Source organism: Ptiloglossa arizonensis, chromosome 8, assembly GCF_051014685.1.
Source record: "Ptiloglossa arizonensis isolate GNS036 chromosome 8, iyPtiAriz1_principal, whole genome shotgun sequence".
Taxonomy (NCBI): domain Eukaryota; kingdom Metazoa; phylum Arthropoda; class Insecta; order Hymenoptera; family Colletidae; genus Ptiloglossa; species Ptiloglossa arizonensis.
In genome coordinates this window covers 20,858,510-20,871,112 of record NC_135055.1, presented here as the reverse complement: position 1 = coordinate 20,871,112, position 12,603 = coordinate 20,858,510, and the positions used below count along the sequence as shown (strand labels likewise).

Genomic DNA, 12,603 nt, shown 5'->3' with positions numbered 1-12,603 from the left:
AAGGATCGAGAATAATAAACATAGACAAATATCGTGTCGATTACGTGTCGAAGAACCGCGATGATTTTCTATCGATTCTCTACGGTTTCCAGAATTGAAAGTGACGCGAGATCACGCGAGGTATGTACAAGTTGTTTTTATCATCGATATCGGCGTTCATTTCCCGTTAATTACACTTAAATAACGCGAATAAAATTCGAACGACATGCGAACAATAGCGTCGGCGTCGAAAATCAAATTGTTAATTGACGTTTAACGCGTCGATGTACGAATTTACTCGAGAGTGAACTTTTTTTTTTTGAGCAATTTTCGAGTACTCAATCCCTTAAGTACGGAACTACTCGAGTACCGAATCTTTTAGATACAGAACCTCTTGAATACTAAATCCCTTGGGTATCGAATTCCTTGGGTATAGAACTACTCGAGTATTAAATTCCTTGGGTATCGAATTCTTTGGATACAGAACTACTCGAGTACCGAATTCATTGGATATCGAATTCCATGGGTACAGAACTACTCGAGTACTGAATCCCTTGGTAACTGAATTACTCGAGTATTAAACTCCTTGGGTATCGAATTCTTTGGGTACAGAACTACTCGAGTACCGAATCCATTGGATATCGAATTCCTTGGGTACAGAACTACTCGAGTAATAAACCCCTTGGGTATCGAATTCCTTAGGTACAGAACTACTCGAGTATTAAACCCCTTGGGTATCGTATTCCTTGGGTACAGAACTACTCGAGTATTAAACCCATTAGATATCGAATTCCTTGGGTACAGAACTACTCGAGTACCGAATCCATTGAATATCAAATTCCTTGGGTACAGAACTACTCGAGTAATAAACCCCTTGAGTATCGAATTCCTTGGGTACAGAACTACTTGAGTACCGAACCCCTTGGTAACTGAACTCTTCGAGTATATAACTTGAGTACCGAAGCCCTTGAGTCCTAGATCCCTCGAGAACAGAACTCCTTGGTTAAGTTCGACTTTGACTTTCGACGGGCGCTAAAACGGTGCGTAAATACAAAATGGGTTTTCGATGCAGGATGACATCGATTCAAAGGGACGACATCCAGGAAACGAATCTCTACGTTCCGCCGAGTAATGAAATAGGAAATGATCCGAGGGTATGAACGACCGTACTAATTGACCGTAGATAAACGCAAGACGAGACTACGCGGTTACGCGTCTATCGTTGTTTGTTAGAGTACACACGATATTAGATCATCGTCTTGCATGCCACTTTATACACACACGCACACGCGCACGCAAGAGTTCTGCACGACAAACACGCGAAACGAACTAAAGTACACAACAAGATTCGAATCCGTTGCAAGGAAGCAAACGTATGTACACGTACAAATATGTATCATGCAAGATATACCAAAACGTCGATTTCGTGGCCAGTACGATCTTGATTCGTGATTTCTACGCGATAATTGTGACGAAGTTGTATCAAAGTTATTTCTCGATATTTGTTAAACATTGTTCGTTGTGACGTACGGGCCGCGAGTCGCAATTATTCCCATATAAAAAGATTCTCACCGAGCGGACACCAACCCTCGTGTTGTTCCGGTTTGTTAGGGTCCGGTATCGGCATTAGAAAAACTTGACGAGTTAATCACGATTTGAGGAGTTTAGTGATTGTCCTTTTCTTTTTTTTTTGTTTTTTTTGTTTTTTTTTTTGTTTTTGTAAGATAAACGAATGCATGCAATATTCATAAACTCGATGCGCAATAATGAAAGATACACGTGATGTCGGAAAGGTATGTCACCAAAGTTGTGCGCAATAAAACGAGATGTTTCGATGGAACCAGATGGAGACATTATGTTTCGGAGGAACCAGGGAACGGCAGAGGATCGGTCGTTTAACGTTAGACTAATGACAAGCGATACGAGTCTCCTAAAGTACCAAAATACTCTATTCGCTATGGTAACCGAGCGAACGATCGCGTTCCACGAACACTCGACGCTGTTTTTTTTTTTCATTCCTAGTATTCGATTCGTTGTTAAAAACACGACGTTCCAATCGCTCCGTACAACTCCGTTGCCAATTTGTTCGTGGAACGGGACGGTTCGTTCATCGTTAGTAACAAAGCCAACACGAAACCTAGCAAATACGCAGGTAAGATACGCGCGAAGCGGAGACCACAATTATAACGAGCGCACGCTTAGTTTTTCTTCTTTTTCCTCTTCAGCTTATGTACATACACGTATGTTAAAGTCGTGAAAGGTCGGTTAATGATATTAGTCACGCTCACATTTCGTACCTCAGGAGCTGAGATCGTACACGTACGGTAAATGCGCTAACGAATATGCGACACATGAAACAAATGCTCGCGCGGCCCTGCACGAAGAGACTCGACGAAGGGTCTGGTTAGTGAGAGAATTGTTTAGCGAATGAATTTTAGTATGGAGAATGTTACGCGAATGAACGTGTGGACACGAGTATATATATATTAAATATATATATATTCCCGAGGCAGCAGGAAACGAACGAGTAATGATTTAGTACCGTAGGGGAATTAATGAAACACAAACTTGGCAGAACTCAAGGTAAAAAGCACGCAACGTTAGTTCGAACGCACAATTCAAAATGAAAACGAAAAAGAAAAACGTGAAACAAAGGGAAAAAAAAATACAAACAAAAATCAGAACAATCGATTCAATCCCACACGCGTCTCTATTCGGTGAAAGAAACATAAACGCGTTTAGCTGCCTCTTTGGATAGGGAAAAGAGGGGTTCGGGAAAGAGTGAAGTAATCGTTCTTGATCGAGTACCGGTCGATCTGTGTCGCGTTCAAGGCAGACAGGGACGAGACGGAACGGTCGTAGGAAGTATTGAAAGCCGCGAGAGTCGGGAATCGTTCGCGTTCGACTCGAGTACGTTACTCGAGTACGTTCAAAAAGTCGAAACTTATCACCTAGATTCATCGATTCCGACAGAGTAATTCGACGGTAACGGAACAGAGAGAAAGAGATAGAGTAAATCGATGGGAGAAATACTCACCGCGGCAAGGGTCATTTTTTAATAGAAATTCGTCCAAGGCTACCCATCCACCACCGACTCGTACCATCACGGTGGATCGTAGAATACGAACCAGTCGTAATTTTTGACTGTCACCGAACTGCAAGGTAAAATCTCGCGTCAGACGAATTTCCATGTTTGTCTACACACGGAACAGAGAACGGAACCCTCTTTGGCCTACCCTGTATTTTCCTTCGCCGACTTGGAACACTCGGAACTTCTGGCGACAGGTGCAGAGCATCACCAATCGTTTCACCTCGTCGTGAATCTTGTCCGTGTCGTTGTACGTTCTGCGTTCCTCCCAATCCGGTCTCAGGGCGGCGATGAACTCCTTCCAGTCGATCAATCCCTCGCCGTGGCGATCGAACAGATCCGCGACTGCTCCCATTTCTAACCGCGAAGTCTCGAATTCTACGAACAAAGATCGAGTTAGCGGTGCTCCGTTATCTTCGATACGGTATTTGCAACGATAAAAAAGTGAACGAGACTGACTGGTGTTCATGATCCCTTGAATGAAGTCCTCGCGAGGAATCAGACCATCGTTGTTCTTGTCCATCTTCCTGAAGAGGTCCGTCAGCCTGGATTTCTTGTGGTTCATGAATTTCAGGAACTGCGAAAATGCGGTTATTGTTAATTTGCGTGTTCCTCGTTGGATGATAAACTGTTCGTTGTACGATAAAAGAATGTAAACTACGTCGAAAGATTCTTTAAGCGCTTACCCTCTTACGCCAATCCTCCCAGCTGAAGTTCGCGACGCGATCCAGTTCCTGGATGTAATTGTACTTGTCCTGGAGTCTGCGTTGACGTTCCCAGGCCAACATCCAAACGTGTCTCCATCGGTCCCAGAGAAGCTTCACCCTCGGGCTACGGAACTCCGGTTCGGCGCCTTTGCTGTACACGTAAACGATACACGAGGTAAACATTGTTTTCCACAGGATTATCGGGCATCACGTAAACTAAGCATGTGAAGCAAAGAAAGCAAAAGATGAGGACCCACGGTCCGTTAGAACTGTGGTTGCACCGTTTCTTTTTATTTCGTGAATCGTGACGAACGTGAGTAACGAAGAATCGGTGAATAAGAAACGAAAGAGAGTAATTATTTATCGGTCCGTGATGCGACCAACGTGATCGATTCAACTACAAGCGAAAAACCAAGATACTGGTATGTGTTACGGTTGAAAGCAGAGCATGGGCAAGCAGAGAATCGAAGTAAGGATGGGTGTGACGAACCTTCCTTTGGGTGGGAAGCGTGGGCCAATGTGCGGCAACGAATCTGGTGTTCTCTCACGGCCCGGGCTGGCTCGGCTAAACAGGAACATGCGTCACATCACTCGACACTTCTATCAGACACCGCGCGACGAAATTCGCCGCATTTCGTGCACCGATCGCCGTGTCCCAAGTCAGCGATCGGCCGTTGGCTTCCTCGCGAGACGAGCAAACAGAGAAAACAGAGAGAATAGGCCACGATACCGATCTAGTTAGGCCCGTTGTACACTACCAGGCCTATTCTCTGTACCGTTACAGGGTGTTTCGCAAACTTCTTTACGCATTCGTCGTGGACGTGTCGATGACGTTGCAAGTGTTTCTTTTTTTCCTTTTTTTGAAGTCGTAACGCAATACGATAATTTTTAATGGCAAGAGAATCAAATTGCAAAAATTCTAGCTAAAGAGTTAGCGAAACATCCCGTACGCCTCGGATGCGCTCCGTTCGTCCTATGAAACTCGACTCAAAAGTTACTCTCTACCATGCTGCCTACAATGCGCATTCATTTGTCGTGTTCACTCTCGAAATACTGCTACGAAGTAATACCGATCGAACTTCGACGGAGCTTGTAAGCCGACAGAACTAGACGAAGAGAACCGTATTCCTTCGACAACGCACCTTTCCGTCGTTCCAGTTGTCCTCGCAGACGTCCGCGATCGATCTTTAACGAAAACTTTTCACGCAGCAACAAGTTAAAGAAAAAAAAAGAAGAAAAAAAAAAGGAAAAAGAAAGGGATAATTACGAAACAACATGCACGAGCAAGCGTGACTTCCAATACGCCAAAGCTCACGCAAAAACGGAAAACAAACGTGGAAATCAAGAGAATACGGTCGTCGAATGGTAAACCGGGATTTCGTGGAAGCAAATACAGGCGAGTATCGTTCGCTAGCGATTCCGTCTACCTCGGGGGAGCGATGATATATCGACGAGCGCGATCCTTGGCGATCCATCCGCGACAACTCGCTAAAAGAACAAGTTTGGGATCGGAGTAAGAGAATAAATAATAATATAAACGTACGTAGGCGCGGGTGACTTAGCCTTCGATATCTTCTTGGTGTCCTTGACCGCTTTGATCTGTCTGGCTTTGCAAACACGGTCGACCTCGGTCTGTCTACGGCTGGTGTTCTCCATGAATTCTCGGTGATCCGCGATCAGCGTCTCCAAAGTGGCCTTGTCGTCCGGTAGAGGCTCGGCTTCGAGCGCGTTCAGCGTGTTCTCCAAGCCTTCCAGCCACGAGAGTAGCTCTTCCAAGAGGTTATCGAGGTGCTGCAAGACGCAACAAACGATAAAGTAACACGCGATGCAATAAAAACAACAAGTGAACTACTCGAACAAATTGTACGCTCGTTTCGAGCTCTAGCTACACCCGTAACCATCAATACCTGAAGTCCTCGCATGTGATTCTCCAGTCTTTGTTTCCTTTGTAGTGCCCAAGTGGAGACCTCCTCCCATCTCGACTGAATGATCGTGATCCAGTGTCTGATGACCAGAACCCCATCCGGGTGAGCCTTGGCGAGAATCGCGTGAGCCAGCTCCAAGGTCTGATCCTTCTCGACCTCCTTGGTGAGCAGCTCGCGCAAGAACTTCTCGTGTTCCATCAGTTGATTTCTGCTTTCTTGCTCGTCCTCCGGTAACTGTCCGGCGAACCTCAGCTTCATCTCGGCGTCGCTTAGCCATTCGAGGAGCACGTGAACCGCCTTGTGCAAACGTTCCGCTTCTTTCAGGGCGTCCTCGAGGCGATCGGTCTTCTCGGTGGACAAACGGGACACCGTGTTCCAGAGATCGTTCAATTCGGCGAGCTGAGAGCCAATGGCGGATGCGTCCTCGGGTGTCGCTTTTGCGAGCAATTCGCGACCAGTTTTGATGACAGATTCCATTTGAGAGGCTCGAGACTCCAAGTCCTTCTCGAAGGTCTTGTGCTGCTCCACCAAGTTCACCACGGTGTCCAAATCACCGTGGAGAGGTCCAGTGTTCGCCAGTTGTTTCTCGGACTTGCTTAGCCACTCGAGCAACGCTTGAATGGCATCCTTGAACTGTCCAGAGAACAGTAAAGCCTCCTCGAGTTTCCTCTGTCTGTCCACGCACTTGCCGCACACGGTGGTCCATTTGTTCTTCAGTTCGTTCAAGAGTTCCTTCAGCGCGAACTCGTCGGTCTTTGGAGCCTTGTCCTTCAACGATTTGCCATTCTTCATGGTGGTGTCGTACGTACCCTGTTTCGCGCTCAACGCCTTCTGTAATTCTCGATGTTTGTTCAATCGCGCCTTTATCTTCTCGGGATCGTTTCCACCGAGGCCACCGTCACCGGCGACCTCGTCCAAAGTCTTCTCGGTCTCGTCTAGCCAGTTCATCAGGCTGGACCAGGCATCGTGGAACTCCCTGGCTTCCTTGTATCCGTGATCCAGTGCCCTCGTTCTTTCGGCGGACTTGGAAACCACCCTTTCCCATCTGTGTTGCACGCTTATCAACAAGTTCTTTATCAAAATCACGTCCTGCTTTTGCGAGAAATACTTGAGATGGGTTCCCTTCTTGTCGAGATTCAGCATGGTCTCGCGATGAACGCCCACGTCCTTCTGGAAGGTCTTGTGCTCCTCTATCTGGCCAAGGATGGTCTCCATTACCCTCGACACGGGTTTCAAATTGGTGAGGATCTTCTCCGCGTTGGTGAGCCAATCGACGAACGCTTGGAGGGCGTCGTGGAACTCGGTTGCCTCCTTCAACGCGATCTCCAGCTTGATCTTCTTGTCGCTGGCACGCGCCGTCACGTTGTCCCATCGTTGCTTCAAGGTCTTCAGATTGTGATTGAGTCCTCCCGCGCTGTGAGTGTCGGCTCGTTTCAGATACTCCTGACCCTGTTGGAGAACCGTCTCGACCTTTGGACGATTCTGTTCCAACTCGTTGTAAACTTCCATGAATCGTTCGAGCTGTTCCGAGGCGGTCTCCGGGAGTCCTCCGACCGGTTTCGAAGCCACTATGGTGTTGTCCACGTCGCCGAGCCACGAGAGAAGATCCTGAATCTCCGCCGTGAAAGATTGCGCTTCCCTGAGAGCGTCCTCCAGTTCTCGTTGACGATCGGCAGCGCGTTGCAACAAATCGCGCCACCGACGATTCAATGTGCTCAACTTCTCGGCCGTCGTCGACGCTTCGGCTGTACCCTTTCCGTCTTCTATCAGCTGTCTACCGGCGTCGTTCAGAGTATCGACGCTCGTCTGGTGGGCTTGGATGTCGTTCACCAACACTTTCAACTTGGCCAATTCCACCTCGATCACTTGTGGATCGCCAGCCACCGCTTTCAAGTTGTCCAGGGTGTCGTCCGTCTTCTCGATCCATACCAGAAGCTCGTCGAGGGCATGTTGGAATTGTCCCAAACGCAGCAAAGCGTTCTCGAGTAGTCTCTGTCTCTCGACCAGCCCTCTGAGCAACCCGTCCCATCGTTTGTTCACCGCGCTGAGCGGTTCCTTGATGGCGGCAGCCTGCTCCGAGGATGTCCTCTCCGTAAGTTCGGCGGCTTGTCTGAAACGTCACGAGAAAACGTTGAACGATACGCGTGGATCCATACGATACGCGATCCGTACGCCCAGATGTGAGAAAGCGTACACCATTGGGGAGGTAGTACTAAATGGTACGGCCGTTATTTGGACTCGTACGTTTAATTCCGTGTTTAGTCAGAATGAACACAGGGTCGACGAATCTACGGGAGAGGAATGATACAGAACTATGTTCGAGGAGGAAAACTTCCGGTTGCTCGAGGTCGGTTGACGCTGGTCGAGTTTCAACGTCCGGCGTCCCCGATGGACGGTTCTGAATTCGCGCGATGGAGGAGAAAGGATAACCTCGAGCGGCCATTGTTTTCTGCCCCGTGTGTAAATCGAATTGTGAGAGGAAAAACGCTGCGACTCTCGTCCATTCTCGAGTCTCTGCGACTAAGTACCTACGATGTGGTGTGTTTATGTATGTAAGTAGAACAGGCACGTCACGAGCCAGGCAGACAGGCAGCCAAATACAACGAACCTTCGACGATAAGAACAACTGTTTCGGATAACTCCAACCAACACAGAGAGAAATGGGTGAGACAGAGAGAGAGAGTTAAGGATATCGATTATTCGACCGCGATTGAGGTATTACGGCTGTTACGGACATTACGAGATTAAAATTGGGTTTTGGGTGGTGCCACACACGGGTATCACCGGGAATATACATACATATACATATATATATATATATATGTGTATATATATGTATTCGGTGTGATCGAAGTACGATAAAGAATAAAATGTAAGCCATGCTCTAACTACAGCTACAACACAGAGAGAGGGTTGACTTGCCTTGTCAGACTCCTATGCGTTCAGGAACCGGCGCGGAAAAAACAAAAGTTGGGATTAGAATCTCGCTGTTTTTGCACGAAGAAGGTAAAAATTCTTGCTAATTGTTACTGTACAAATGGAAGCAACGCGCGACAGGAGACAAATACGGTATAGAGACTGTACACGCGTGAAACACTTCGGGAGGGCGGTGATACCGACATTTCGAGGCCCCCGGAAACATTGAATTCCAAAAAAAAAGGGAAAAAAAAAGAAAAAAAAAAGAAGAAAAAAAAAGAATAACGAAAAAGAACGCAAAACGGAGCGAAGAGTGAGGAACCGTGTTCGGTTACCTGTTCAGAGCTTCGACCTTGACCATGTGAGGATCTACTTCGGCTTTGAAATTGGCCAATTGTTTGATCTGTTTCTTAACTTCGTCGATGTCGCTGCCAAGCGGTCCCATGTGCGTGAACTTCTCCTCGGCCTCTCGCAGGAACTCCAACAGGTTCTCCAGCGTTTCGTGGAACTCCATGGCCTTCTCCATCGCGTCGATGAGATTCTCCTCGCGTCTGGCGTAGAGAGCGGTTACGTTGTCCCAAGCTTGGTCGAGATCCTCGATGTGTTTTCGGACTTCCGGTTTATCCGGTTCGCCGCAGAGACCCATCAACTCGTGACCAGAAGCTCGAACCTGTTCGACGTCCGGTTTCGTCTGGTCGATCTCGTGCCTGATCTCCTGCAGAGCGACCTGTTGTTGTTGTATGGCTGCCGGTTGAGCGGCTGGAGGTGCTTGACCGGCGAGAGCGTCTTGGAGTTCTCGTAGAGTGGACATCACACCGTTCAACTCGGACCAGAACTTCTCGGCAATGGTCAACGCATCGTCGAGGGTGTGTCCCCGTTCGTTGGTTGCCTTCTGCACGTCGCTCCATAGCTTGTTCAGTTTCTCCAGTTTCCGTTTGATGTCCTTCACCGCCGGATCGGCCCTGTTGCCCGCTTTGCTGATCACGTCGTCCGCGGCACGCCTAACTGCCGCGTACGCTTCCGATCTTTGAGCGAGTTCGTCGACCAGGGCCGAGTTCTCGTCCATCTGGTCGCGCAAACGACCAGGATGCGCGCTGATCGGCTCCGCGCCGTGAACCTGATCCGCCGTGGACGAAAGAGCGCGCAACATACCCTCCAGTTTGTCCGAGAACTGAGAAGACTCTTGGAGTGCCTGTTCGAGTGTCTGTTGTCGACCGCGTAGCTCGGCTCGGAGAGCAGCGTACCGGGCAGTGTCTGTCTCTATAATGTCCTGTATCTTGATGCCTTCCTCTTCGTTGCAAAGCTTCAACAACGCCTCACCGGTCTTGTTCAGTTTCTCGACCAATGGTTTGTGCTCGTTGATGCTCTGCATCAGAAGCTCGTTCTTGTCTTGCTGAGCAGCGATCAGATCCGGTCTCAGGGCCGGCATGGGGAGCATGGCGACCTGTTGTTCGGCCTCCTCGAGCCAGCTGACCAAACCGATGTGAGTGTCGCGCAAATGTTCCGCTAACGGTAACGCTTGCTCCAAAGCCCCGAGTCTATCCGCCGAGAGACCGGAAACGATCTCCATGGTTTCTCGTAGATCATCCATTTTCTCTCTGATGGTCGAGGTGTCCTCGTGTTGACCGTTCTCGCGTATCACTTTCTTCGCCGTGGATATCACGTCCCTGACGCGACCTTTCTGACTGGATATGTCGTCGTTCAGTGCCTTGTGCTCCTTTAGTTGTACCCTGATGATCTCGGGCTCGCTGCTCGGTGGTTCCGCTTCACGCAATTGGTTGTCCACCTCGCGGAACCATTCCAGCAAATCGTCGATGTCCCCGATGACCTCCAACGATCGTTGTTTGCTCAACTGAATCCTTTCGGCCTTACGCTGAATCTGTTCCGCGATAGCATCGAATCGTCTATTGTCCCTGGTGACCAAACCTTCAATGGTAGCAGCGCCTTCGCCCGGTGACAGCTGAGACAGGTGCGGTCCAACAGCGTTTATTTTATCCAGGACAGGTCTGTACTCCGATATCTCCATTTCCAAACGTACGATCTCGTCCTCGCGTGGTTCCGCCGACTGCAGTGCAGATTCTGCGGCCTGCATCCAGTCCATCAGGCGGTTGTGATTATCGTGGAACTGTTGGACCAACGGTAGAGATTCTTGCGAGTGTTTGAGCAAGTCGGAACCTCGGCTGACCAAGTCGTTGAATCGTCGTTGCAAGGAATCGAGCTTGTCCTTCAATTGAAGGGCCTCGTCGCTCGAAATATGCTTCATCAGTTCTAAACCGGCATCGGTGGTACTGTCCACTTCGGTCTGTCGCGTCGAGACTTCCTCGGTCAGATCTGCAAGGTCTTCCATCTGTTGGAGAAGCTTCTCGGTGTGGACTGCCAAGACTCGATACTTCGATAATCGTATCTCCATGCCCTCCATCCAGGCCTGAAGTTCTTGATAACTGAGAACCAAATGACGCAAACCCTGTCTGGATCTCTGCAACAGTTCGCCCAGCGCCTCTGACCGTTCGACCAAAGCCGCGTATCTGTCGGCGACGTCTTGCAATTTGTCGGCCAGAGCAGTTGCCTCGTCCGCGCCTACAAGGCTCATCAGCTCGCTAGCTATTTCCGTGAGCTTGCTAAATTCCGGCTTCCTCGACAGAATGTCTTCGTGGTGAGCATCGTGTTCCGTGACGCGTTGTTGAATCTTTTCCTCATCCGTTGGCACCAACTCCATGTCCCTCACGCGTTTCTCGGTCTGATCCAACCAAATTGCCAATGGTGTCAGTTTGTTCTGGAACAGTTTAGCCACTTCCATTGCCTGCTCGAGCGCATCCATCCTCTCGATGGCCTCGTCCATTATGTTCTGGAATCTGTCCAGCACTTTCTCCAATTGCTCCTCGATCATATTTCGCTCCTTGGGATCTACTCCAGCGGCCATCTCTTGTCCCATGGTGTACAAAGACGATATCGAAACTTGTCGATCCGTCAACATCTTCTTCAAGAACTTCTGCTCCTGCAATTGTGCTTTTACCACCTTGTAATCCGAAGACGGTGGCTTCTGATTGGAGATCATTTCCTCCGTGTCCGTCAACCACTTCTTCAATCCATCCAGAGCCTCCTGGAACTTACCCGATTGAAGAAGTCCCGCGTCCAATCTTCTGTCACGTTCGTTCAGTCTGTCTTTCAGATCGTTCCATCTCTCGTTCATTTTGTCGACATCCTTCTCGATGTTGTTAGTGTTAACGTCACGGCCGGCAGTTTGAATCAAAGACTGACCAAGTGCGTTGCAATTTTCGACCATACAGGCCAGAGGTTCTATCTTGTGAAGTTTCAAAAGTCTAAAGTCCTCCTGTTGTGCCTTTATAGATTCTACTTCCGACCCAACCGGCTTGAACCTCCTGAACTGTTCGTTCGCTTCGTCGATCTCTGAAATGATGGTGGTGTGCGCTTGATAGAATTCTTGTAGTTTGTCGAGAGTCGCGGTAAGCTCGTCGTGACGATCTCGCGAGCGATCGTCGAGCTTTCCGACCTGTCGTTTCAAGCCAGCAACTTGTTCTCTCGTGGCTACTGCGTCAGCCGCAAAACCAAAATCGACTAAACGTTCTCCGAGACCCTCTAAATCGGTGACTTCTTCGTACAATCGGTTCACCTTGGTGATCACTTTAGTTGTTTCCTCTATCTGGGATCGCACGACTTTAATTTCTCTGCCCGGTGCTCTCATCGAATCCAATTCCTTCTCGATACCGGTGACCTGTTGACTGATCGATTTTGCGTGATCGTTAAATTGCGCAACCGCGGTGGCCGCACTCTGCAATTCGTTGCATCTGTCGTCCAGCTTCGACAGCAGGTCGTTGATTCGATCGGTTAGATTATCCACTTCGTCTTGCAAGTGAGTCGCGTCGACTCCCTGTTCACCGGCTTTGTTCGCCAAGTCGTTGGCCTGTTGTTTTACACATTGCAAAGGTTTCTTCAGGTTCGTCGTTTCTTCTCGTAAACTCTGAAACAA

At 48.7% G+C, this 12,603-nt stretch overlaps 1 protein-coding gene across 33 annotated transcripts in view; it reads right to left on the bottom strand.

Annotated features, from left to right (window-relative positions):
• Shot (dystonin-like protein short stop) overlaps positions 1 to 12,603 on the bottom strand; it is an 80,288-nt gene that overhangs the window by 9,640 nt on the left and 58,045 nt on the right. For 19 of the 33 annotated variants that reach the window (XR_012992886.1, XM_076317510.1, XM_076317513.1 and 16 more), the window contains 10 exons: positions 8,951 to 12,594; positions 8,622 to 8,633; positions 5,682 to 7,809; positions 5,318 to 5,565; positions 4,265 to 4,339; positions 3,754 to 3,925; positions 3,527 to 3,644; positions 3,216 to 3,445; positions 3,017 to 3,134; positions 1,552 to 1,614 (listed from right to left, as the gene is read on the bottom strand). Coding sequence is in view for 32 of the 33 variants with exons in the window: in XM_076317510.1 (XP_076173625.1) it covers positions 1,552 to 1,614; positions 3,017 to 3,134; positions 3,216 to 3,445; positions 3,527 to 3,644; positions 3,754 to 3,925; positions 4,265 to 4,339; positions 5,318 to 5,565; positions 5,682 to 7,809; positions 8,622 to 8,633; positions 8,951 to 12,594 (6,808 nt within the window). In the remaining variant the exon portion in view is untranslated. The remainder of the gene's footprint in view (positions 1 to 1,551; positions 1,615 to 3,016; positions 3,135 to 3,215; positions 3,446 to 3,526; positions 3,645 to 3,753; positions 3,926 to 4,264; positions 4,340 to 5,317; positions 5,566 to 5,681; positions 7,810 to 8,621; positions 8,634 to 8,950; positions 12,595 to 12,603) is intronic. The other 14 variants (XM_076317534.1, XM_076317533.1, XM_076317532.1 and 11 more) reach the window with 4 other exon arrangements.